Source organism: Oncorhynchus keta, chromosome 25, assembly GCF_023373465.1.
Source record: "Oncorhynchus keta strain PuntledgeMale-10-30-2019 chromosome 25, Oket_V2, whole genome shotgun sequence".
Lineage (NCBI taxonomy): Eukaryota > Metazoa > Chordata > Actinopteri > Salmoniformes > Salmonidae > Oncorhynchus > Oncorhynchus keta.
Genome location: NC_068445.1, coordinates 7,058,658 through 7,085,967, shown reverse-complemented (window position 1 = coordinate 7,085,967; position 27,310 = coordinate 7,058,658). Strand labels below are relative to the sequence as shown.

The 27,310-nt window shown below is 43.4% G+C and overlaps 1 protein-coding gene across 4 annotated transcripts in view; it reads right to left on the bottom strand.

Moving 5' to 3' along the window:
- Positions 1–502: 502 nt before the first annotated feature.
- The window catches only part of LOC118358045 (rap guanine nucleotide exchange factor 1-like), a 53,754-nt gene continuing 26,946 nt past the window's right edge, over positions 503–27,310 (bottom strand). Inside the window, exons 7-26 of one of the 4 annotated variants that reach the window (XM_035735427.2) lie at positions 25,272–25,398; positions 24,970–25,147; positions 23,527–24,081; positions 17,368–17,570; positions 15,421–15,579; positions 14,010–14,264; positions 13,542–13,634; positions 9,911–9,987; positions 9,619–9,724; positions 9,055–9,130; positions 8,595–8,679; positions 7,650–7,742; positions 7,207–7,392; positions 6,917–7,001; positions 6,730–6,824; positions 6,501–6,579; positions 6,276–6,377; positions 6,019–6,116; positions 5,733–5,861; positions 503–2,692 (exon numbers count right to left, since the gene is read on the bottom strand). In XM_035735427.2, the coding sequence (XP_035591320.1) occupies positions 2,542–2,692; positions 5,733–5,861; positions 6,019–6,116; positions 6,276–6,377; positions 6,501–6,579; positions 6,730–6,824; positions 6,917–7,001; positions 7,207–7,392; positions 7,650–7,742; positions 8,595–8,679; positions 9,055–9,130; positions 9,619–9,724; positions 9,911–9,987; positions 13,542–13,634; positions 14,010–14,264; positions 15,421–15,579; positions 17,368–17,570; positions 23,527–24,081; positions 24,970–25,147; positions 25,272–25,398 (2,932 nt within the window). In that variant the 3' untranslated portion in view covers positions 503–2,541. The remainder of the gene's footprint in view (positions 2,693–5,732; positions 5,862–6,018; positions 6,117–6,275; positions 6,378–6,500; positions 6,580–6,729; positions 6,825–6,916; positions 7,002–7,206; positions 7,393–7,649; positions 7,743–8,594; positions 8,680–9,054; positions 9,131–9,618; positions 9,725–9,910; positions 9,988–13,541; positions 13,635–14,009; positions 14,265–15,420; positions 15,580–17,367; positions 17,571–23,526; positions 24,082–24,969; positions 25,148–25,271; positions 25,399–27,310) is intronic. The other 3 variants (XM_035735428.2, XM_035735429.2, XM_035735430.2) reach the window with 3 other exon arrangements.

The following is a 27,310-nucleotide window of genomic DNA, read 5'->3' as shown; positions in this document are numbered from 1 at the left end:
AGGATGATGAGCACACAGGTGAGCTTCCCTGGGACGGTTTATGGTTGTGCAAACCTACAGTTTCATCAGCTGTCTACTGGTTGGTCTCAGATGATCCCACAGGTGAAGAAGCTGGATGTGGAGGTCCTGGGCTGACGAGGCTGCACATGGTCTGCGGTTGTGAGTCCGGTTGGAAGTACTGCCAAATTCTCTAAAACAACATTGTGGCTTGTGGTAGAGAAATGAATGTTAAATTCTGGCAACAGCTCTGGTGGACATTCCTGCAGTCAGTATGCCAATTGCACGCTCCCTCAATCTTGAACCATCTGTGGTGACAAAACTGTACATTTTAGAGTGGCCTTTTATTGTCCCTAACACAAGGTACACATGTGTAATGATAATGCTGTTTAATCAGCTCTTGATTTACCACACATATCAGGTAGATGGATCATCTTGGCAAAGGAGAAATGCTCACTAAAAGGGATGTAAACAAATGTGTGCACAAAATTTGAGAGAAATAAGCTTTTTGTGCGTATGGAAAATTTCTGGGATCTTTTATTTCAGCTTATGAAACCAACACTTTACATGTTGCGTTTATATTTTTGTTCTGTATAAAAGGCCTTCATTCACCATCCAGATTAAACAGTAGAGGGATGGTGACCAGGTCCACTTCTGATTGCTGTAATGTTTCTAATGTTCACTGCTATGACACATACATCACATCACTTTTTTTGTTCATTTGATTTTTAAGTGCAAGTACATTGGAGTCTGGAATTATTGGATCCCTTGATAAAGATATGCAAAAAAGACTGTAAAAATGCAAAAATAAATATTATTTTATACTAATACAATTTTTCAGAGAAAGATTGTTTAAAATAAATTAAATAAATTAAAAAAGGATAAAATGTATTGGATCCCATTTTCAATTCTCCAGCAACCCTCCCCTAGCCAGGATAACGTCAAAGCCTTTTTCTAAAATGTTTTATGAGATTGGAGAACACATTCGGAGGGATCTTAGATTATTCCTCCATACAGAATGTTTCCAGATGCTTGATATCCTTAATCTGTGCTTATAGACTGTCCTCTTCAATTTAAGCCACAGGTTTTCAATGAGGTTCAAAATGTTGATTTTGTGGTCAATTAACCATTTATTTTTGGATGATTTTTTAACATATGCTTTGGGGTTATTGTTTTGCTGGATGATTCACCTGTGGAAAAGTTTCAGCCTTCCTGCAGAGGCAACCAGTTTTTTTGGCTAAAATGTCCTGGTACTTGGTAAAGTTAATGACGCCGTTGACCTTGACAAGGGCGTCGGGACTAGTGGAAGCAAAATAGCCCCGTGTCATTTAAAAATACACCACCATATCTTACAGTAGGGATGAGTTTTTTTTCTGCATATGCATTGCTCTTTTGAAAGCTGAACCCAAGGAGCTCTATTTTCGTGTCCTATGACCATAGCACTGGCTCCAATCCAAGTGCCAATGCCGTTTAGAAAACTCCTGGCTCTGCTATGGTCAGATGACAATAGAAAAAATAATAGAATAAACAATAGAAAATAGAGCTCATTGGCCATGCACATCAATGGTGAGTTTGGCTTTCAAAAGAAAAATGCATAGGCACTACTGTAAAATATGGTGGTAGATCTTTGATGTTATGGGGCTATTATGCTTCCACTGGTCCTGGAGCCCTTGTTAAAGGTCAATGGCATTACCAAGTACCAGGACAATTTATACACAATATATTTATTTACAATATAGTTCAGCATTTGTATTGTTTATTTTATACAGTCTTCTTTGCTCATCTTTATCAGGGGATCCAATAATTCCAGACCCCAGTGTATATGAACTTCATGTATCACTTCTCCGCATTTCTGAAGTATAATTTTCACATCCTTTTAAAGAACAAAACAAAAACTGCATTGCATCAGTCAGACAGTATCATACATACAACACATCCTTGAAAAAAAAAACATGTTTTTTTTAACGACAAAATGATGTCTTATGTGCACCAGTAATATATATTTTCCCACCTGTCTAGAAGCAGACCCAGGTGATTTGAGTGTCTTTGCTCAAAGTTCTGCACCACCCATAGCAGTTCTCTGCCATGTCAGGCGATACAGCGTCACAGTTTGTGGCAGCAAAAAAAGGGGTCTGGAGTCCCGTGTATAAAAAAGTCTAAACTGAGTGACATTGGGCAGTGTTTCCCATGGCCCACATCAGTATGATAAGGTTTTAGTCAGGGCAATGCCTTGGGTTGTTAGAGGACAGCCCCTAGCGTATCCTGTAATGCTTGGACCATACCCATAATATGGCATCAGGTGGATGAGGTTGGTGTCAAAGGTGAACATGAGCAATCTTTTTGCGAGCCTTCCAACACTGCACAGTGTCTCTCTCACTGGCTTTACTCACACACAGACAGAGAATCCCAAGTCAGAGACGTCCAGTAAAAAACATAAAATCATCCAGTCTTTTAGCTGCCTTCACAGTTCTACTGGTTTGTAGTCTCCTGTAATTCCATGATTTTGTAAAATGACCAAAAGGTCCAATACAGCGGGACAAGTTCCTATGTCTTCTCTTCGCGCTCTGTTTTGCGCCGCGTAATGTTCCGAGGTTTGATCTTTAGAGACAGCTCCCACAGAGCCTCCTCTGCCAGGTGGTCGCTGAAGTCATTGAAAAAGGAGACGATGTCGTCGTTGTGTTTCAGATCATAATGCCTGGGAGAGAGGGAAAACACCATCTAAACATTGCAAAGGTGGGAAAAGTCAAAGGAAAATATCATAAAATTCCAAAACATTTTTCAGGGGAGAAAGAAAAGTGCATTGAACATAAAGCTGTATGACAGCAACGGACAGATTGGCCACCAGACCTGGGCAGAAAATAGTTATATTTTGTAGTTTATTTGAAAATATCAACTTTTCAAATACTTACGGTAGTCAAATATAGTTTATATAGAGTTTCAACTATTTTCTTGGATTTTCAAATAAATACAGGTCTCAGAAAACTAAATATTTGAAGGTATTTGTATATAAATATATTTATTTGATGGCTGACAAATATTTGATGAACAACAAAATACTACAAGTTAGTTGAATTCGTCTAAATATATGATCATAAGCACATTGTTTGAGGGCTCTTAGATATGAATCTTAATATAGCCTATAGACTAGAATTAAAATAATCTCAACAATAAGAGTAGATCACCCTTGCAGCTTCAAAATTACTAACAAATATATTTTCATAAAGAGTGATACACAAGTAGCAGTTGTTATCAAGTTATAATGCATGTGTAGTAACTCTGATTATTACAATAGCAACATTGTTATTACATAGGACTTTGGAAATTGCTTTATAATTGAATAATAATGGAGTGGAACAAGTGGAATAAGGAACAGTTACATTTCATGTGTACAGAAGAAAAAAAACTCAGCTCATTGCTATGCAATTACCAAAGTATCATGTAACTTAATGATAGTAAAATGTTGCTCCAAAAGTACAGTTTTATTACACAGGCACAAGAACAGTTTAAATGTTACTGAGAATGCGAACTGTAACAAAATATGGTTATTAAGTGTCGAAAGGAAACAAAATATCCCAAAACCTCCTTATTGAATCAACGACAGTCAAGGTAGATGGGAAATCCCTTTAAAGATGGTGTAGTGTGTGTGTGTGTTTGAAACAAGAATACTTACCCTCAGATGGACAAAAAGGTTCAAACTCTTTTTTTGCTAAGCATCCAACTTGCTGTTTGCAAATGGCTTTTAATTATAAAATTAATTGCTGCTTTCAACCTTTTCAGTGGCGTGTTCAAAGAGTCATGCAGTAGTTGAGCGTCACAACTTATTTATACTTATCTGTATAAAATATAATTGGTCAATTGGTTTGACTTGATTACGTACACATTGGGCAATGGACATTCAGGAGAATGGACATTCAGAAAATGTATTGTGTAGATGAAATATGACTGTCAGAAACTGGAATAGTTTAGGAGATTGTGCCCTCTATTAATTATATTTCTTTCTTCTTAGCGATAGGGGGCAGTATTTTCACATCCTGAAGTAAAGTAAACTGCCCAAAGTAAACTGCCTGTACCTCAGGCCCAGAAGTTAGGATATGCATATAATTGGTAGATTTGGATAGAACACATGCTAACGTTTCCAAAACCGATAAAATAACGGCTAAAAAAATGATTTGGCAGGCAAAACCCAGAGGTCAAACCATCCAAGGGGGATTTCTTTTATAGGTCATATTATTTCCCATTGGTTTTCTATTGAAAACCCTATTTAACCTCTTGGTCCTACCTGGCACGCAGGCGTCCCATCTAGAGCTCTGGAAATGCAAATGCGCTACGCTAAATGCTAATAGTATTAGTTAAAACTCAAACGTTCATTAAAATACACATGCAGGGTATTGAATTAAAGCTACACTCGTTGTGAATCCAGGCAACAAGTCAGATTTTTAAAATACTTTTCGGCGAAAGCATGAGAAGCTATTATCTGATAGCATGTAACACCCCAAAAGACCCGCAGGGGACGTAAACAAAATAATTAGCATAGTCGTCGCTACACAAACCGCACAAATAAAATATAAAACATTCATTACCTTTGACCATCTTCTTTGTTGGCACTCCTAGATGTCCCATAATCACTATTGGGACTTTTTATTCGATTAAATCGGTCCATATATAGCCTAGATATCGATCTATGAAGACTGTGTGATAAACGGAAAAAAATAGCGTTTCATAACGTAAAGTCATTTTTAAATTCAAAAAGTCGACGATAAACTTTAACAAAACACTTCGAAATACTTTTGTAATGCAACTTTAGGTATTAGTACACGTTAATAAGCGATAAAATTCATCAGGAGGTGATGTCAATTCTATAGCTGTCTGTTTCGAAAAATGTCTTGGAGAGAGCTCGACCAAAACATCCGGTCGGAGACCGGAGGGAATCGATTCCCTTGATTCGGTTAGAAATTGGTTGAGGCTTTTCTTTTGAGAAATTAAGAAGTACGGCTGTTCTTTGTAAGTGTCACTCCAGATGGATTCTACATTTTGGGGATATAAAGAAGGACGTTATCAAACAAAAGGACCATTTGTGATGTTTCTGGGACATTTTGGTGTGCCAACAGAAGAAGATCTTCAAAGGTAAGGCATTTATTATATCGTTATTCCTGACTTTTGTGTAGCCACCTGCCTGGTTGAAAATGATTCTCATGTGTTTGTATGCCGGGCGCTGTCCTCAGATAATCGCATGGTCTGCTTTCGCCGTAAAGCCTTTTTGAAATCTGACACTGCGGCTGGATTAACAAGAAGTTAAGCTTTATTTTGATGTATTACACTTATATTTTCATGAATCTTGAATATTGATATTTCTATAGTTTGAATTTGGTGCTCTGCAATTTCACTGGATGTTGTCAAATCGATCCCGCTAATGGGATTGGCTCGGGAAGGGATCACTAACAGGTTAACATGCCGTTCCAGATACAGCCCTGTCATTAGTTGAAAGCAGCCAATCCAACAGTTTCAGAAAAGTAGTCACTTCCTGAGATCTGTTTTCAAATAGTTTTGAAAAGTAGTTACTTCCTGAGATCTGTATACAAATAGTTTGAAAATGTAATACTTTTTTGGGATCTGTATTCAAATAGTTGTAGTCACCTCCAAAGTAAATATTTGTTCCCCTGGAAAAAATTATTACTTTCCACAAGGAATAGTTCAAAATAGAGTTCTCCCAGATCTGTTGGCCACTATATACGTACACTTGCTGGAAGCGCCTCATGCTGTCCAGGATATTGAACTGCTGCCAGCGCTTTGAGAAGTTGACCTTCCCGTTGATGAGGTCGGGGTTGCCCAGATGGACAAAGGTTAAGTCCTGGAGGATAAGTCCCCTATGTGTCGTGTGGGAAATAACCAAAACAAGAAAGAGTCAGTACAATAAAGACGAGAAATACACAGTAAGCAATACATATCGGAGACGTGCAAATACATTTGTGTCACTTGTGACAACAAAGTGCATACACCTTGCAACCCAGCAGTTTGACTTACAGATATGGTATACATGGGGGCTCCACGTCGGCCAGGGCCGCTCGGTAGGCCCGGAACGACGAGGAGCTGTCTATCAACGTGCAGTATTCCTCTAGGCCCTGTAAACAGAACAGAACAGTGACAGCCATGTTAACCTCAAACACAACACATGTAGAGATTTCATCTAAGAATAAAGTGCCGCGAAGGAAAGATTAACAATTAACCAAAGGTTTCAGAGCAATCTTTGGACATCTATTAGACAACACAGTCCAACTCGCCTCGGAGGTCGTTTTCTGCCATTCCAGTCTTCGGATGGGAGCCGAATCCAAGGCAGATAATATTGCCAAATACGAGTTGAAATTATTTAGCTTCCGTAAGTGCTGCAAGACAGTGAAGGGAAACCACCTTAAAACACACTTGAGAATTTGTTGCTTTTTTCAACAAACCCTCCCCAATACCACTGTTTGCCCATTCTTAAGTATCCACATTTCAAACAGGTATACCTTCATTATTTTGATGAATTTAAGGAGGAGCTTTTCTCGGTCCTGGGCTTTCTCCTGCAGAATGATTATGGAGCGTACCCTGAGGGAGACACGAAGGAGGAGAGATGCATCAGTTTGTCATCACGTTCTCCAAACCTGGCTGCTTTCCTCTCGGAGAGGGCAGTGAAGTGCTGCAGGGACGAAGAGAAGCACTGTGGTGACTAAGTTAAGATTTGGGGCTCAGGCTTACCAGTAGGACATGTTGTTAAAGTGCTCTGTGAATTGTGTGAGGTTAGGACTCTTTTCCTCGTTCTGCTCCTTAGCCCAAAGCAACACCTCAGGGATCTGTGTAGAGGGAGACAGAGTGACACGAATAAGGACTTTTTTAGAGAGGGGCAGCATATGCAAGAGGAGAAGGACATGCTTGGATGAGTTACCTCAATTTTGTAGAAGAGCTCCGCGTCCAGGAGAGTTAGCTGGTCAGCAATCTCGTGACTGCGGAAATCATGCAGGGTCCCCGGTCTAAAGACGACAACGAAAAAAGTAAATATGGCCAGAGTTCGAACTAGACACTGTGATACATTGATGTTCAGAAAGCAACAAATAATTATTTTACTGTTGCGGCGCCGAACATTTCTAAATGGTAACTTTCTCGGAAACAATACAAAATGCAAGGTTTTAGCGGTCACAGTATTCTCCTTCGCTAATTGTGGGTGGGTGGGCCTACCTGGCAGCGACACCTCGCGCGGCCAGTGGTTTAAGGGAGTTGGTGTAGCGCAGCAGCTTCCTCTGCTCCACCTTGTCCAGGATGTTCTTGCGGAGCACGCGGGCCAGGCTCAGCTCACCGTTACACACCAGCCTGAACACCAGGTCCATCAGCTGCTTCAGGATGTCCTCCGTCATCTCCACCAAACTGACACACACACACAGTTCCAAAGCCGAGGGAACGGAGGGATGAGAGAGGGGTATGAGGGCGGTGGGTGAAGGAGAAAAAAAAGACAGGAAAAAGACATGAGGCGTTTAATTGAAAATGAATCATGACCAGTTAAGCCCCCCCGCCTTTTCGCAAAAGGAAATGCGAATAAGAATCAGGACATCAAAAATGGTCTTTGCAGAGTGTAGGTTTTTGATAGACAGTTTTCTAGTCAAATGAGAGCCCAGGGAACTCACCACAGCTCGTCCACCACACGGACCAGAACGAAGAAGGTGTTTTTGCTGACTCTCTTCTTGAAGGTATCTGGGCTGTGACTAAATCTGGTGTATGTGTGGAGGGGTTAAGCGAAACAAACAGTCTCCAATCTTACAGTATTCAGTGTTTACGTCTATCGTAAGGATTTTGCTTCCCATTCCCTATTGTCTCAACCAAGCAGGCTTTGTTGAAGGAAGCTCTCTCTGTCCACATTAGTCAAGGGCAAGCCACCAAAAATCTGTTTCTTCTCTATGTAGATCATTTCATGAATATGAACGCTGTGGTTCAAAACATGTCAAAGTTGCACATTTATTTGTTCATCCTTGCATAAGGTCAAGCAACATGTTACAGGTCCATCACTGATCCAGGTGAACCCTCTAAATTAGAAAATGTGTTTTAAAGCATGTACATTATAAGATGTTTTAGCAGCTGTATTTAGCATAACAAGGGCCATCATTGCTATTGACTGCTAGCTAAACTAAAGACCGCACAACGTTTGCTAGGTAACACAGCTCTCAAAACATTCAAGGTCCTGACAGCTACATAAAGCGCTGTTCGGACATCGGAGAAAACTCTATTTAGCACCTTTGAACAGCTTCTCATCTCGTATTGTTTCGGAATTTCTCCAGTCCAGTACACAAGTTGCTTTCTGCAAGTATGAACAACGGAACATGTGTAACAATTGTAACCAAGCTGTAACATGGCAACCTCAATGAGGGGAAATGACCCAAAATGCGCTGATTTCAAAACCGTACCTTTTATTTATAATATGTAATTAACGTGCAACTTTTACAAGTTTTAACACACAGTGTTCATATTCATAAAATGATCTACGTTTCCTGGACCAGAGAATACTTTTCTCTGAAGCCTTTTTTGGTGGGTGACCCTTGTGACTACATGTGAGATGTGAAGCATGGAAAGGATATCTGTAGTGCAGCTTTTTGATGAGGTCCTCGGGGGTTATAAATGTTCTGTACGTCGTCAGGAAAGCCTCACAGTACAAGACAAGATCTGGAAAAGAAGACCCCACAGGAGATCACTAAATATCCTCTCGTTTGTCAAGAGCTCCCATCTGAGGGAAGGAAAGTCTGGGTCTATTAGGGAAAAAGACATATTACTGACAGTAACACATTCAACCTCGGATAAGTCATCACAAAATAAACATTTTAAAAAACTACTTTGTTTTCTATGCAAAACATTGGCATACAGAAGCACGACATATAGTGCTGTTGATTCCAGTAATTATGAGGTATTGAAGTAGGAGTGTGGGGAGAGACCCGCCCTACTGAGTGAACACAGACCACGTGTACTAGTCTCCTCTGGGGGATGTGTGTGTCTGTCTGTGTGTGTGTGTGTTTGTGCGCTACGGAGGTCATACATACACACCTTTGCGGTCCGTTTCTGTGGCGTGGACTAATAAAATATCCCCCGATCCGGCTCGGACATCCGGACCGTCGTCGCTCTGGTATCACACGGACAGATGAAAAAGTTGTACGGGGAGAAAGGATTAGCCTAAGCGTTGACTTCGTGATGAGTCCCAGTGTAGCGCTACGAGTGACTATCCTGATTAAACCGTACCGACAATATGGAAAAAATATGTTTTGAAAAGCCAGACTTGTTAGCCGTGAGAGGGTTATCTATAAGGAGATATGCGCTACTAAAGCCGGTCTGACCTTGCCATGCCAACTCTGGCTTTTCGCCGATAATCACATACTTATCTACTGTGAGATTGTAACATTGAGTTAGAGGCATAGGGTAGCAGAGGACAGGCTATCTGTAAGCAGCTTTGGGGTGGAGGCTTATTTAGTATTATGAGTATCCTTCTTGTAGATTCCTATGAAGTATCTCATAGAAAGAGGCCTTCCCTGTGATTATAAACGGATTGAGCTCAAAGAGCCTCGAGGTCAAACGGACTGACCCCCAATAGTAGAAACTAAGAAGCACGTTTACCTCCTGCTTTAGTGTTATCCGAGACATGATCTCCATGTGATCGATGAGGGAAAGTTCATCCGTCTCCTCGCTACTCGGCCCTTCTTCTGAGGACTTTTGCCTTCGGCTGAGAGAGAGAGAGAAAAAGATTATAGCGAAAAAGGGGAGGGGGTAGAGGGTGATTTAAGATATCAAAATCATTATAGGTTCACTTGTTAAATCGTCAAATCCTTCCTATTGTCAATCGAGAGTAGGAACAATGGAGAATGATGAACTAACCGAAGGCACAGTCCGTCATGGCATGGGCACTTACCTGTCATTGCACGTGTCCTCGCACAGTGGGTTCTCTGAGGCAGTGTCCTCCAGTGAGTCATCTATGGCGGATGAGTCCTGACAATGACACACAACGTAGTTAGGACAGGGACAGGTCTCGCACCAAATCCAGCAGCCTAAGTTCATGTTCATTAGGGCACGCAATGGAAAACATTTGGAAATGGTTCTGAAGTGGAAAACTAAAATGTGAGATTCTTATTGGACATTTCTATCCCCGTTTCAGTACATGTTCTTCTGTTTGGTGCCTAATGAACATGACCCCGAGGTCATGTTAAAAGGTGAAAAATGCCTTTTTAGTTAAGGTCGATGTGATCGTACGTTACGCTGTTTAAGCAACTTAGTATTCAGTGAGTTGTTCAGTCAGCTTTGAGTAAAACAGGCAAATGGTAGTTCACACACACTATCATTATCAAATGCTGTATGCATACATGCATAACTCCAGCCTTACTTCTCTAGCTCAAGTGTAACAGTAAATATACAGATAAGAGAAATGGTTTGAATCGTTTTTTTCTCCACCTTTTATTTTTCTGATCGGGGATTATGGAAACACATCAAATGTTCGTTTTTTTGGGGTGTACTGTAGGCTTACCCTGGCATGACGTTTTGATAACTGTAAATCTCTCTAGGACAAGGTGACTTTTATCAATATATTCACCTGTATTTACTCCCCAAAAATGAAATGCTAAGAGAGATTGACATGGTTACCAGAACGTCACGCCAGGGTAAGCCTACACGAAACACAGCCCTTATTTTAAGTGTTTCTTAAATTCCCTATCGGAAAAACGAATGGTGGAAAAATAATTGGAACCATTTCCTAGTTTGACTGCTAGGTTATACGGGTATTATGACACCTCCACTGTGGGGCTCTATGCAGCACCTTCAGAAAGCATTCACAGCCCTAGACCTTTTCCAAATTTAGTTGTGTTACAAAGTGGGATTAAAATGGATTTAAATTGCATTTGTTTGTCAATGATCTACACAAAATACTCTAATGGCAAAGTGGAAGAAACATTTTTATTTTATTTTAATTTTTGACAAATGTTAGAATTTATGAAAAATAAAAACACTAATATATCTTTGTTGGATAAGTATTCAACCCCGAGTCAATACATTAGAATAGCTCCATTCCGTTTATTTTTTATCCTGAAAAGCTCCCCAGTCCTTAACAATTACAAGCATACTCATAACATGATGCAGCTACCTCTATGCTTGACAATATGGAGTGGTATTCAGTAATGTGTTGTATTGGATTTGCCCTAAACATAACACTTTGTATTCAGGACAAAAAGTGAATTACTTTGCCACATTTTTGCAGTATTACTTTTAGTGTATTGTAAACTTGAAGTATTTTTTCTTCAATGTTGTTGATCCATCCTCAGTTCTCCTATTACAGCCATTAAACTCTAACTGTTTTAAAGTCACAATTGGCCTCATGGTGAAATCCCTGAGCGGTTTCCTTCCTCTCTGGTAACGGAGTTAGGAAGGACTCCTGTATCGTTGGAGTGACTGTCTATTGATACACCATCCAAAGTGTAACTTAACCATGATCAAACGGATATTCAATATATGTTTTTATTTTTTTAACCCCTCTAACAATAGGTGCCCTTCTTTGCGAGGAATTTTTAAACTTCCCTGGTCTTTGTACTTGAATCTGGGTTTGAAATCCACTGCTCGACTGAAGGAAATTACAGTGTGTTTGGGGTACAGAGATTCAAAATCATGTTAAACACTATTATTGCACACAGTGAGTCCATGCAACTTACACTATATATACAAAAGTATGTGGACACCCCTCAAATTCTGATATTTCAGCCACACTCATTGCTGACAGTGGTTCATTATCCAGCCCATAGCCATGGAATCTCCATAGACAAACAGTTGCAGTAGAATGGCCTTACTGAAGAGCTCAGTGATAGGATGCCACCTTTACAACAAAGTTCATTCTGCCTTGCTGGAGCTGAGAGCTAGAGCTGTCCCGGTCAACTGTAAGTGCTGTTATTGTGAAGTGGAAACGTCAACAACATCTCAGCCACAAAATGATAGGCCACACAAGCTCACAGAACGGGACAGCTGAAGCCCGTAGCGCGTAAAAATCATCTGTCCTCGGTTGCAACACAAGCCTAAAATCACCATGCATAATGTCAAGTGTCGGCTGGAGTGGTATAAAGCTCGCCCCCAATGGACTCTGGAGCAGTGGAGACGCGTTCTCTGGAGGGATGAATCGAATCACATTTCACCATCTGGCAATCCAATGGACGAATCTGGGTTTGGCGGATGCCAGGAGAACACTACCTGCCCGAATGCATAGTGCCAACTGTAGTTTTTTGGAAAAGTTTGATGGTCTGGGGCTGTTTCATGGCTCAGGCTAGACCCCTTAGTTCCAGTGAAGGGAAATCTTAATGCTACAGCATAGTGACATTCTAGACAATTATGTGCTTCCAACTTTGTGGCAACAGTTTGTGGAAGGATGAATTAGAACGCAGACTGCGAGCCAGGCCTAATCGCCCAACATCAGTGCCCGACCTCACTAATGCTCTTGTGGCTGAATGGAAACAAGTCCCAGCACCAATGTTCCAACATCTAGTAGAAAGCCTTCCCAGAAGAGTGGAGGCTGTTATAGGGGGACCAACTCCATATTAACGGCCATGATTTTTGGAATGAGATGTTCGATGAGCAGGTGTCCACATACTTTTGGTCATGTTGTGTATTATGAGAACATTTTTACTCCGGAATGTATTTAGTCTTGCCATAACAATAAGGGGTTGAATACTTACTGACTCAAGACATTGCAGCTTTTCTCTTTGAATGACTTAATGAATTTCCAAACATTTGGAAAAAACATGATTCCACTCTGACATTATGGGGAATTGTGTTAAGGCCAGTGACGAAATCTGAATTTAATACATTTTAAATTCACGCTGTAACACAACAAAATGTGGAAAAAGTCAAGGGGTGTGAATAATTTCTGAAGGCCCTGTACATACACCCATCTCCACCCCAAAAGCAGATACGCTAATAGGCCAGTGTTTTTTTTATGTGGGGAGAACTGAGTGATAATGATTTAAGAAATAAACTGGGCGATTAGTCATTTTATTGGATTATATCATCCCTGATAAAAGGCCCGATGGAAGAAGTGAAGCACAGGGACTAAACACAAAGCCATTAATGCTTCCAGTTGAATTTAGTTACTACGATCTGGACCTGACCCAACGGTCGGATACAACCACCGGTGGCTTTAACGGCCAAATGTCAAGTATGCGAACGTGGTAAAATGTCTCACTGTGACTTGGAGACAAACCCTCATTCAGACAATGACAGGAAGTGACTTTGGAGTCCTTTGAGGTTATAGTAGGACATGGGGACAGTCCAGTGGCAGGGGGGTTTGGAAAAGGAGGACAACCCATGGTAATGTACAGACAAGTCAGCGAAGCAGGGCATGCCAAGCGGTCGAAGAGACGGTGAACCCTGAGAAGTCAGGTCGAGTTCAAAATGGGGTTAGATTGTGAGGTCCGCTGTCAGTCATGGTGCACTGTGTTTGTGAAAGCACCCCGCTCTCTCCGCTCTCTTCTTTTTCTCATGCCGCCTCTCTCTGCTAAGGCTACGCTACTTACTCGGCGGGAGAGCGGCCCGTCTCCTTTGGCTTGGCTGGATGAGTACAGATTGACGTACTCTCCCTCCCCGACTTCCTCATTAGCGCTTTCACTCTACGGAGGAAAAAGGAGGACAGCAAAGAGAATGACAGATGCCAGGAAAAAGCAAATGTGTAAAAAAAAAAAAAAAAAAAAGAAGTATACTGCGAATGCGAAAGCTGCTCGCAGTAAGCCGGTTAAAACAAACAAGTAGCTATATCATCTCAAGTGAAACCACTAAGAACCAACTGTTCCAATCACCACAGCATACATAGGCTACAGCCTGTTTTTTTAAACTTAAGGCTTGGCCTATTTTCAAGGATAAGAACATCACAGTCCTGACATTGAAACAATGTTTAGAACCTACTCCAGATCTGCCCCCCCCAAATCGAACGCTTCATAGACAATCCCATTGTCAAACACTTGTCACAACACACAGCTAGGGCTCACCAAAGAGGTTTGACGAGTGTCAGAGAAAGAAGAGTCAGTGGGAAGGCAGACTGCAAGAGAGCCACCAGAGCTGTCCAGTGAGCCGTTGGCCAACAGCACAGGGTCAGGGCCGCCAGTGCCCGGGGCAGCTAGGTCCATGCTCTGCGATTGGTGGACAATGGGAGAGTGGGAAGAGACAGATGAGAGGAGATATGGAATGGAAGACTGGCAGAGAGGCGCAAAGTCCTGAGAATAGGACCTGAGAATTGTCTTATGCTGAGTGAGCGAGGGCGAGAAAAGAGGGAAAGAGAAAGAGAGATTAAGTTTAAACCTACTCGAGAGATGTACAATTTTAAAGAGTAAAAATGTAAAGAAATAAATAAATAATTGAAGTAAGAAGCCTTGTCCTTCCTGCCATCAGAAAACAATATGACTGTAGGCTATATTGTTTATTTGACTGGTTAGTCAGTGGCTAGAATTCCTATTCCAACTCAAGTCTCTTCAAAATGACATTTTCACAAAATGTGCTTGTGGTAATAAGTTTGTTGTAATATCTGTTGAATATCCCATGCATATGGGTTTAATTGCAACAAGGATAAACCGTTCTTCAGCGAGACCAAGTCAATCATCCTCATCATTGCTCCAAAATTACATCATTAGGCAGAAAAGAATAGTGAACATGCATTTTGATAGGCTTGTATACTTTAATAATCCCGGATGGGGTTCAAGAGCCAGATTTAAAAGGAATGACATCGGTTGATTCAAATAACTGCAATACTCATATTGATCTGAATCATGTTTGGTCTGTATGCTTTGCATGTGCCACATTTCACAAACGCTGGATGAAAAAACACATGTTAAAGTGCACCCTTTCTCTCTGACAACGATTGTCATTAGGAGTGTGTAAACATAGAGAGGTCTGGCAGAGAGTGAAGAATGAAAGTTGGTTTGTCGGTGTTTTGCGCATGTTGTTGCCCCAGATACTCCCTTATTAGTAGCCGAACACGTCGTGTACAACGGCTAATAAATGAACTCGCTGGATTATTAGTTCTAAAGCCGGAGCGGAGCCTGAAGCGGAGCAGACCAGGGTTCAACTAGTATTGGTTTTTCTGCACTCGATCCAGGTTGCCTGGGAGCAGTCGGACAAGTGGAGTACACCACAAGCTGCAAAAAAAACCCACCCATCTGGCTCTCCAAGGGGGCACAGAGCCAAATCATGTAGAGAGAGAGTCTCTACACTAAACAGGCTCAATGAAGCTTCCCCTTTCTTTTTTATTTAGCCCCGCACTTTAGCCCCGACTTGCCTGGTTAAATAAAGTTCAAATATAGAAAGTTCTAGAAATAAAAACACTTTTTGAAGTCAAGTCTGCTGTAGAGAGTGAGCAGAGAAGCAGATGTAGAGAGACAGACAGGCCCATTGAGGGTCACTCACCATGGGGGTGGTCAGGGAGGACTGGCGGCTCAGGAAGGAGTTAGAGACGGACATGCTGAGCGCAGACCCCACCTCCTCCACCACCGCAGCCTGCGACTGCTGGAGGTGGCAGGAGAGAGAGGATGAGGACGAGGAAGAGGGAGACGCAGAGTGGGAGGCCTGGAAGAGGGGGGGTGTCGTGGGGGAAGAAAGTAGAGAGGGAGAGAGCGAGAGAGAGGAGCAGAGATAAAAGTGCAGTGGGAGATGTTAGTCAGCGGAAGAAGATGTAGGTTTAGGCAGATAGTTAAGCACACAATAGAAGCAGCAGGAAAGAAGAGGCTTGATGGACTAAAATAATGTTACAGCAGACAAAGGGTTAAAGTAGAGTCACACTAGTCCTAAGCGTTCTCTAATATTCTACGGTTACCTCAGTATTACGAATCGCTCTGATGGAGAGTGGGCTTTCCAGAAAGACAAAAGGGAATGAGATTTGATGAGTGCAATGGAAAATAAGCAACAACATAAGACGGAAGAGATTGGACAGTAAATCAAATGCAAAATTTGAACACAACGTCGTGGCAAAAGGGAAAACGTAGAAACGTTCTCCATCTCATACATGACAACTGCAGTGAGTTAGGGAGGGAATGGACATTTCAGACCCGAGACCACATGTAGCCGACAGTGAGCAACACCACATGCTTTACCAGAGAGAGCTAGGCCTGAATGAGATTCATCGACCACACAATTTTCAAACTCGGCTGGGTACTCGACAGCAATTTAAAACACTTTAGCTCGGATTCCATATCCTATATATTGTGTACCTAATTTACAAACTAATTACTGTTGCAGTTCGAGCTATGCCTACATACTGTGCAAAGCAGGTGACTGGCCTAAACGTATGTAACTAGTTACTTTCTCAGCTTTGGACCAGTGGTAGGTGGACTTTCCGCTCAGGGAAGAAGTCTATTCATTCCAGGAATCAGAAAGTACACCCAGTGGACATGACTTATCAACAGCCAGCTCAGAAACAACTTTTTGATTACATGAAACACAAAACACCCTTTCCTCGCCCTCCCTACATTTATAGCTTCAAACCAATCCTTGTTTTCTTTCCGTGCTCCAGAGAGAATTCTGCAATGTGACTCGTCTTAATCTACACCCAATATGTACTCGGATGCAGTAATCCACAAGACCAAACAACAGAACGTGCAGAAATGTTTCTCACATTTTGATCTGCTTTAGATATAGCGTGTAACAAAAAAAAAAAATCATATTTGTAAATCGTGGATAAATCTTGAGCACGGATTTCCTCATTTATATCAATTACTTTGTCTGGTTACGGAGATAACAACATTCAATTGAACTACTACAGCCTTGCAGAGGTCTCAAACAATCACAACAATAGCAAAAGTGATGAAATCAAAGGCAAGCCTTGCGGTGGGATGTAAGATGGGACGTCGTGGAGGGTGTTGAACTAGTCTGTACAAAAGGCCAATCGTCTTATGCCACCGGGTACTTTCCCCCCCCCTCTTCCTGTGACAGAAATCGTAGCAATTTAAAATCTACCATAGAACTGGATTGTAAATCTGATGCTGAAAAAGCATTTAAATGGATTTTTATGTATAGAAGTAGTGTTGGGAGATGTGTTACCACTACCAAGGGCTCTGCAGCATCGCCTGCCATTTGGATGTTCAGGACTTTCAATTCACCCTGATTTTCTTCCTCCGTTATATATGCATGGGATAAAACATTATGGACTCACTCGCCACTCAATCTTACAGACTTGGAACAATATATCATGAGAAAATGAGTTACTTTAAATGTATATGCATTGGGCCAAAAGGCATAGTAAGCGATGGATGTGCATGTACAGGGTGGGCTGCTGTACAATACGCTGTGCTACTGGTGGGTGTGAGGCTTCGGTGTGGGCGTCAGTGTGTGAGGTGGAGCTGTTGGGCTGTAACTCACCAGCTGCCTCTGTTTGGGTGGCAGTGCCGGGGGTGGGAGAGGCTCGTGAACAGAGTCATTGCTGCTATACGAGTCGTTGAAGCTGTAGACTTCCTGGAAGCGCTTGTTGCGTTGCTCGTAGATGCTCTCGCTCTGTGGTGTCTGGTAGAAGAGTGAGGGCTGGGGCTCCGAGTAGTCCTCCACAAACTGCATGTACTTCAGTACTGTGGGGGCGAGATGTGTGCACACACAAAAGAACAAAACAAATCATGACAAAATGTTAGCAGATAACAATGACACTGTTTTTTAATCTACATGTTAAATGGTTTAAAATTGAGAACTTCTCTCTATCCCGTAAATTCTAACATTGGAAATTGAAAGTCGAATGAAGAATGTTCATTAAGTGAATTCAAACCAGCTCCACTTAAAAACAAGAAAAACATATTTTGGGGGAAATGAGGGCAGTCCCCGACCCCCAAAAAATCTTGGTCGACCGAGAGGCGTCCTGTTCTTTCGACCAATAGATTTTCAACATTTTGACCACTTATTTTTCCATACACAGACAAACAAACCCTAAGTGTTTGAATAAAATCATCTACATATGCATAGAGCTTGTCTGATGCTTTAGGCACACTGTTTTATTAAATAATTAAGACACAAAAAATTACCCAAGAAAGACCATGTTGGTCACACTGTGTTAAAAGAAATTACAGCAAGGGCCTGTGTGACTGGCGCATGTTATCTCGCTCACCTGCCTACTAAAAAGGCACCACAGCACAGCAAGTGTTTATTGCGCTGTCCATGCTGAAGCTGCAACATCATGTCAGCCATTTAGTTTCTTACTTGTTTCTGACTGGAAAGTTCTGTTACTGAAATCCCTTAATGTGTTTAGGAAAAACTTTCCCTATTTCCTCAACCCTTGCTCTCTTTCTATGTAACCAATAAGGCCTGACCTATAGCCTATCATAATTAAATCAATAAATTGCTTCTAACAAATTCTGAACACAGTAACACCTGACAGCAAAATGGATGCGGAGGAAGTGAAAAAGAAACTTGAAATGGGCGAATGTTTACTGGTTGCTCAGGAGGGAAAGGGAAGTCAGATCAGTGGAAGACATTTGACTTAGTTGTGGAAACTACCGGAGATCCAGAAAAATTAGGGTATAGGAGCGAGAGCTGCGGCGTTATACGTGCGACAAACAGGTGCTGTTGGATTACAATATAATTTTTCTGCCTGTTTGGAACAGTGTAAACAACACTAATTTAAAGTAATAGACTTTAACAAAAATATTTTATATATTACAGCAGACAAATCTGTGAAATTGCAGTTCCTATGCCTTCCACTAGATGTCAACAGTCTTTAGAAATTGTGTCAGACTTGTATTCAGAAAAATGAGGGAGTAAGAGTCGGAATGAGTGGACCCTGCCGTTTCACAGAGCTTTTTCATGCGTGTGACCGAGAGAGTGCCTTTCTTGTTTACCTTTTATATTGACGACGTTATTGTCCGGTTGAAATGTTATCGATTATTTAGGCTAAAAACAATTTGAGGATTTATTATAAACATCGTTTGACATGTTTCTTTGAACTTTACGGATACAATTAGGATTTTTTGGTCTGCCTGTTTTGACTGCGTTTGAGCCTGTGGATTACTGAAGAAAATGCACAAACAGTCTCTTTATATCCAAAAACCTATCGAACAAAATAAATATTTATTGAGTAAATGAATGTCTTCTGAGTGCAACCATATGAAGATCATCAAAGGTAAGGGATTCATTTTATCTCTATTTCTCTATTTCTGACTTGTGGAACTCTTCTACTGTTACTGTTTGTAATGATTTGTCTGCTGGGCTGTTCTCAAATAATCGTAAGGTATGCTTTCGCCATAAAGCATTTAAAAAATCTGACACAGTGGTTGGATTCACAAGAAGTTAATCTTTAAACCTATGTAAAAATACATTTTGTTTTCTGAATTTTTATAATGAGTATTTCTGTATTGGAATTTGGCACTCTGCAATCTCACTGGATGTTGGCCACATACCCTAGAGAGGTTAAACACTCAAAAAGGCAACGGAAGCTAGATCTGCCTTATTTCTGTAGATATACAGTGCCTTTCGGAAATCCTCACAGCCCCACTTTTTCCAGTTTGTTACTCCTGTACTCCTGTTCACCCCACGAATGGGTTAAATACAACAACAAAAAAACCCTCGGCAACTCTATCATCAATACCTCATAATGACAAAACAGTGGTAGGTGATTTAAAAATTAAAAAAACGTTTGCACATTTATTAAAAATTAAAAACAAAAAGACAGAATTTACATAAAATTTAACCCTCCTGTTCAACGTCATGCAAAACTAAGGAGATGATTGTACACTTGATTGGAAACAGCCTGAGGTAAACCCCTATCCACATTGATGGAACATGATTTGGAAGGCACACACCTGTCTATTTATTTCCTTTACACATCACAGACAAACTGATTTAAGGTCCCTCACAGTTGACTGTGCATGCCAAGCAAAAAAACCAAGCAATGAGGTCTGAAGAAATTCGGCTTGTCTAAGAAGCTCTCAAACAGCATTGTGTCAGATGCACAGATCTGGGGAATCCTGGTGGGCTGTATGCATCATTGAAGGTCCCTAAGAACACAGTGTCCTTCATCATTCTTAAATGGAAGAAGTTTGGAACCACAAAGACATTTCCTAGAGCTGGCCACTTGGCCAAACTGAGCAATCATGGGAGAAGGGCCTTGGTCAGGGAGGTGACCAAGAACATGATGGTCACTCTGACAGAGCTCTGGAGTTCCTCTGTGGAGATGGGAGAACCTTCTAGAAGGAAAACCATCTCTGCAGCACTCCATCAATCAGGCCTTTATGGTAGAGTGGCCAGACAGAAGCCACTCTTCAGTAAAAGGCTGCATGACAGCCACTGTCATTGACAAAAGGCACCCAGACTCCAGACCATTTTAAACAATATTCTGATGGTCTGATGAAATATATCACTTGAACTTTAAACAATGCCACCATAACATTTGGAAGAAACCTGGCACAATCCCTACGATAAAGCATGGTGGCAGAATCTTGCTGTGGGGATATTTGTCAGTGTCAGGGACTGGGAGACCAGTCAGGATCGAGGCAAAGATGAACAGAGCAAAGTACAGAGAGATCCTTGGTGAAAACCTGCTCCAGAGCGCTCTCAGACCAGGAGAAACAATATTCTCTGGTCTGAATGAATTCTTTGGCCTGAGTGGCAAGTGTCACTTCTGGAGGTAACCTGGCACCATGCCTACGGTGAAGCATTGTGGTGGTGGCAGCATCATGCTGTGGGGATGTTTTAACATCTGGCAGGGACTGACAGATACAAGAAAGATTTGATTTGACAGAGCAAAGTACAGAGAGATCCTTGGTGAAAACTTTTTCTCAGTTTGCGCTCAGGACCTCAGACTGGGGCGAAGGTTCACCTTCCAACAGGACAACAACCCTAAGCACACAGCCAAGACAATGCAGGAGTGGCTTCGGGACAAGTCTCTGAATGTCCTTGAGTGGCCCAGCCAGAGCCCAGACATCTCTGGAGAAACCTGAGAATAGCTGTGCAGCAACACTCCCCATCTAACCTGACAGAGCTTGAGAGAATCTGCAGAGAAGAATGGGAAACACCCCCCCAAATACAGAGGTGCCATACTGAATCACTGCAAAAGGTGCCTCAAAAAAGGCTCTGAATAGTTATGTACATTTCAGATTTCAGATTTTTTTGTAAAAATTAGCAACAATTTCTAAAAACCTGTTTTTGCTCTGTCATTACAGGGTAATGTCTGTAAACAGATGAGGGGAAAAAAACAATTTAATCCATTTTAGAATACGGCTGTAACGTAACAGTCGACTAAATGGGGTTAGCCCTAGCAGAAACCCTGACCATTTAGTTATTAGAATAGTGCTCAGCTGTTGGAAATCTAAATAAACAGGGGAGGCACAAGTGCAGCACAATCATGCTGGTCCTGGCTGTAAGCTCTTTATATAGTGACGCTCCATATGGGGAATGGGCTGATTATCATAATGGCCACCCCTCAACACCTCCGCTGAGAGGGTCAATCAGCACATGCTCATTTTCTACACGGCCGGGAGAGTCCACTCCTCTACTCACCCACACAATCCATCAACAAATGTATTATTCCATGTGAGCTCAAAGGGCTGACATCGGTGATTCCCTCCAGGCCTGTGTGTGTGTGTGTGTGGTGTGTGTGTGTGTGTGTGTGTGTGTGTGTGTGTGTGTGCACAGATGGCAGGGGTCTCAGTTGTGGACTCATCAAAGATGCACAGAGCAAAGGTGATGCCCCAGTGTGATGCCCCAGTGTGATGGTCTAGCTCTCAGACCAGGAGAAACAATGTCCTGTCCAACATGGCTGACCCATTGTGATGGTCTGTCACTTCAGCAGCAATGTCACCATCCAACATGGCTGACCCATTGTGATGGTCTAGCTAGCATCATGCTGTCCTGTCAACATGGCTGACCCATTGTGATGGTCTAAGCTAGAACAGAGCAAAGTACATGTCCTGTCCAACATGGCTGACCCATTGTGATGGTCTAGCTAGCAGCAGCAGCAGCATGTCCTGTCCAACATGGCTGACCCATTGTGATGGTCTAGCTAGCAGCAGCAGCATGTCCTGTCCAACATGGCTGACCCATTGTGATGAAACCTGAGAATAGCAGCAGCAGCATGTCCCATCTAACCTGGCTGAGCTTGTGATGGTCTGCAGAGAAGCATGTCCTGTCCAACATGGCCCCATTGTGCCATGGATCTAGCTAGCAGCATGTCCTGTCCAACATGGCGGACCCATTATGATGGTCTAGCTAGCAGCAGCAGCATGTCCTGTCCAACATGGCTGACCCATTGTGATGGTTAGCTAAAAGCAGCAGCATGTCCTGTCCAAAATGGCTGACCCATTGTGATGGTCTGCTAAGCAGAGATGGTCCAAAAACATGGCTGACCCATTGTGATGGTCTAGCTAGCAGCAGCAAATGTCCCTGTCCAACATGGCGGACCCATTTAGTTATTAGAATGGCTCAGCTGTGTCCTGTCCAACATGGCGGACCCATTATGATGGTCTAGCTAGCAGCAGCATGCATGTCCTGTCTTTACATGGCGGACCCATTGGGAATGGTCTAGCTTAGCAGCATGTCCTGTCCAACATGGCTGACCCATTGTGATGGTCTTTTCTAGCAGCAGCAGCATGTCCTGTCCAACATGGCTGACCCATTGTGATGGTCTTCCAGCTAGCTCAGCAGCAGCATGTCCTGGCCTGCATGGCGGACCCATTGTGATGGTCTAGCTAGCAGCATGTCCTGTCCAACATGGCGGACCCATTGTGATGGTCCAGCTAGCAGCATGTCCTGTCCAACATGGCGGACCCATTATGATGGTCCAGCTCAGCAGCATGTCCTGTCCAACATGGCTGACCCATTATGATGGTCCAGCAGCAGCATGTCCTGTCCAACATGGCTGACCCATTATGATGGTCCAGCTAGCAGCATGTCCTGTCCAACATGGCTGACCCATTGTGATGGTCTAGCTAGCAGCAGCAGCATGTCCTGTCCAACATGGCTGACCCATTATGATGGTCCAGCTAGCAGCATGTCCTGTCCAACATGGCTGACCCATTGTGATGGTCTAGCTAGCAGCATGTCCTGTCCAACATGGCGGACCCATTATGATGGTCCAGCTAGCAGCATGTCCTGTCCAACATGGCTGACCCATTGTGATGGTCTAGCTAGCAGCATGTCCTGTCCAACATGGCTGACCCATTATGATGGTCTAGCTAGCAGCAGACAGAGGATTGAGAGCAAGGTGGAACAACCAAATCCTACTGGAACATAAGTACGGCAGAAATGCCAGGGATTACAAACATGTATCAGACATACACAGCAGGTGAATAAGGTCCCTAGTCTGAACCCAGCCACACCTTATATGTTACAGAGAGAGAGAGAAAAAATATATACATTTTGTTTAATACTATGGTTTTATCATTCCATTACAGCAGGAGGCACGCATGTGTATTTCAGACATAACTAAGGGACCCAGTCCGGTGTATTTGGGGCTACACCCTGGGTTTCTTAACACTGGTATCAGCAGAGTGTGTGTAATACTTGCTATGTCCTCTCTCCCTCCCCTTGGCGTCAGATACTCACTGTGGCGGCTCTTCTTCTCGGGGAGTGGGGGTGGAATCTGGGGGACGTCTGCCATCTCGCTGGCACAGAACTCAGACACAAACCCATCACCGGAGTGGCACAGGGTCATGGGCGAGACGCCAGGCGTGAACAGGGGGAAGGGGGGCACAGGCGGCATGTCCTCCTCCATGAGGTTGTCATACTGGGACGGGTGACGCTCGAAGGAGACACGCCAGGAGGAGCCCGAGTAGGAGCCGTCGGAGATGCCCGAGCTGGCCCCGCTGCGGCGCTTCTTTTCTGGCAGGGCGGGGGGCGGCAATGCCGGAGTCATGCGGGAGTAGAGGGGGGACGTGGAGGAGCCCTGGAGGGGCGGCTGGGGGGAGGGGTAGGCAGGGGTGAAGTGGGGTTGGTCCAGTGGTGGGCCGGGGCCAGGGCACGGGGAAGGGGAGGAGGACTCGCTGTGGGATTCGGGCAGGGGGCTGAGGCACCCCCCCACCGGCTGGGGAGGCATCTGTTCCAGGCTGGACAGGTCCTGGTGCAGGAAGTCGTAGTCCGGGTCGTAGTGGTCAGTGGTGTCTGTGGTGGGAGAGAAAAGACAGGGAGGGACAGGCGAGTCACTGTTTAGAGCACTGAAAACAAACCTCACTGTCACTTCGTCATAAAAAGCACATTTCTCTACAAACCCCACTCTAAACAACAAGAACACAACTAAGGCATTGGCGAAAACCAAATTCATTGGAGGGAGAGTTAGGATTTCACAAAAGGTTTTGAGGTGCGAGCACCGTGTGTGAAATTGATCCGTGGCACATGTCAGTTGATCACAATGGAGAAGGCACACCACAGCTCGCTTCTCCTTCATCTGAGAAAAGTACCACCGGATGACTTGGTGCAACGTTGGTATCCCCAACCCTCAGTGCTTGTCCCTGGTTCCACAATGTGACAGCCATGGTTTTACAGCTTAAGACTTTGAGGCTGTGCCTCATTAGAGTCACCTCTCATCGTCTCGGCTAAAACTAGGCACATTCTCAGCGGCCATCCACCATATTGCTTTCCCCTCTGCTATCCTATGTTTTCAGACCAGTGCAGATGAAGGAGAGGAGGCAGTTTAAAGACTACTGGTATGCAGCCTCTGTGTCTGGTATCTTTGCTCACAGGATGGTAGTCACAGGTAGTGAGCCTCGCTCTGTGCTGCTGGAGGCGGCAGGAACAGGAAGCCCCCTGCCTGCATGTGTCTATTTGGTTCACGCATCTGCAGCAGCTTGTTTCCACTGTCGTAGTGGTCTGTGAGCCACATTACGACAACCTGTGGTGACCCTGTGGCGACCGAGGTAAACACACACCGTATCAAAAAGAGACAGGCCTCTCATGCTGGGCTCATGGTGGCTCCTCTCTAACCATCTGTGAAGTGTGTTTGTTGTTTCGTGTGTCCGTGTGTGTGTGTGTGTGTGTGTGTCAGACTCTCACCCAGAGTCTCACAGCTGGTGTTGCGTGAGCACTGTCCACTGTCCACTGTCCAGGATAGCTGCTCGTCCGACTTGCTCAGCTTGCCCATGCTGTTGCAGGGCGACAGGCGCGGCGACTCCCCTCCGTACGAATGGCTGCCCCCTGAGAAGCGCCGCTGCAACGCGTCCACCTCGTACTCCTGTCGACCAGAGCGGGACCAGACCAGTTATTAGCCACGGCGTTTGTCAAGACGTTTGTCAGAGCATTTGGTGAAAAGACACAATGGCACAAAATAAGTTAACAGTGCAACAAAGCTACTCTACCTGCTTGTGGAGGCCGGTGCCCATGGGAAGACCGGAGCCACTGGTGGCGTGGCTCATGGGGGCCACCACTGCCACCCGAGTGGGGGAGGGCGCCGACTGACGCTTCTTTGGAGGGAGAGCTGGAGGACTAGAGGGGGAGGAGAAGGGGGCATCATTTCAATATGAGGCTGTGTGCAATGTTCCCACTGTCCAGTATCCAATAGCCAAGCATGCAGCTCGAGCCACAGTACAATGACTGATCCACTTCTTCTGTGTGTATGTACTGCATGTATAGTGAAGGGAGGTGGGGAAAAGACTGCACTGGAGTGGGGGGGGTTGAGAGACAGGAGGACAATAGCTGACACACTCCGAGAGCCTTCTGTAGTAGCAGCACAATGGAAAAGTGTGTCGTGCATGTGTCACTGCCTGGCTGCTTTCCCCCCTCCGCAAACATATAGCGGTGGGGAGAGCAGCAGTTACTGAACTGTTTCCACACCGCAGTGTACACAGATGACCCAATGACAAGAGGGCATGTGGAGAATGCAGGCAGGCAGCTGTGGTGGTGAGGAGGTGGAAAATGAGGAGGATATCCTATCTGCCAGTAAGGCAAGGGTCAATGACAGCCCCCAGGAAAGAGGATAAAAATAAATTATGTCACAAAAAAATAAAATCTGCAGTGTGGCGCTGCGTAAGACACAGAGACTGGTGCAGAGCACCTTCTGCTGGCAAGGTGAAATTCAGAGAATTAGTGTTTGTATGATCGGAGCACAAGGAAAGGCAGAGCGCCTTTTGTATTTAGGGAAAGGGGGATACCTAGTCAGTTGTTCAACAAAGCATTCAACTGAAATGTGTCTCCCGCATTTAACCCAACCCCAAAAGTATAAGCGTCTGGATGTGCTGCTGTGTGTGGTAGGCTCTAGAATCTAATGTGGTCCCTTTCCATCCGTTGTCGTGTCTCTCTGGCTGTGAGCTCAGCAGCCTCTGCCGAGCCCGGTTTCTCAGAAAATAAATTTGCCTCAGAAACAGTGCGGCACAAGCGGAAGTTTAATTTCTGACACCTCTCTTCACTACACCCTTCAAAGACCATAAAGCCTTCTAAAGAATTAAGACTATTTATAGCCCAGTTACCCAGCTACCACTCTTGCTTTCTTGTAAAGACATGAGCGACAAGAACGTTGGCCTGTAATCAAAGCGCATCAAACGTTATGAGCGGTAAACAGTGCCTTCAGAAAGTATTCACACCCCTTGACTTTTTCCACATTTTGTTGTGTTACAGCCTGAATTTAAAATGCATTGCATTAAGATTTTGTGTCACTGGCCTATCATGTAAAAGTGGAATTATGTTTTTAGAATTTTTTACAAATAAAAAATGAAAATCTGAAATATCTTGAGTCAATAAGTATTCAACCCCTTTGTTATGGCAAACCTAAATTACTTCAGGATTAAAAACATGCCTTACAAGTCACATAATAAATTGCATGGACTAACTGTGTGATATAATGCTGTTTAATATGATTTCTTTCTGAATACACCACATATGTACCCCCCCCACACACAATTATCTGGAAAGTCCTTCAGTCAAACAGATTCAACCACAAAGACCAGGGTTGTTTTCAGATGCCTCACAAATTAGGGCACTTAATGGATGACAAAAAAAGAAGCAGCCATTAAATATCCTTTTGAGCATGGTAAAGTTATTATTTACACTTTTGTATGGTGTATCAATAGACCCAGTCATTACAAAGATACAGGCGTCCTTCCTAATTCAGTTGCTGGAGAGGAAGGAAACCGCTCAGGGATTTCACCATGAGGCCAATGGTGACTTTAAGACAGTTATAAAGTGTAATGGCTGTGACAGGAGACAACTGAGGATGGATCAACAACATTGTAGTTACTCCACAACACTAACCTAAATGACAAAGTGAAACGAATAAAGCCTATCCAGAATAAATATATTCCAAAACATGCAACCTGTTTGCAATAAGGAACTAAAGTAATACTGGACAAGCATTATGTTTGGGGCAAATCCAGCACATCACTGAATACCACTCTTCATATTT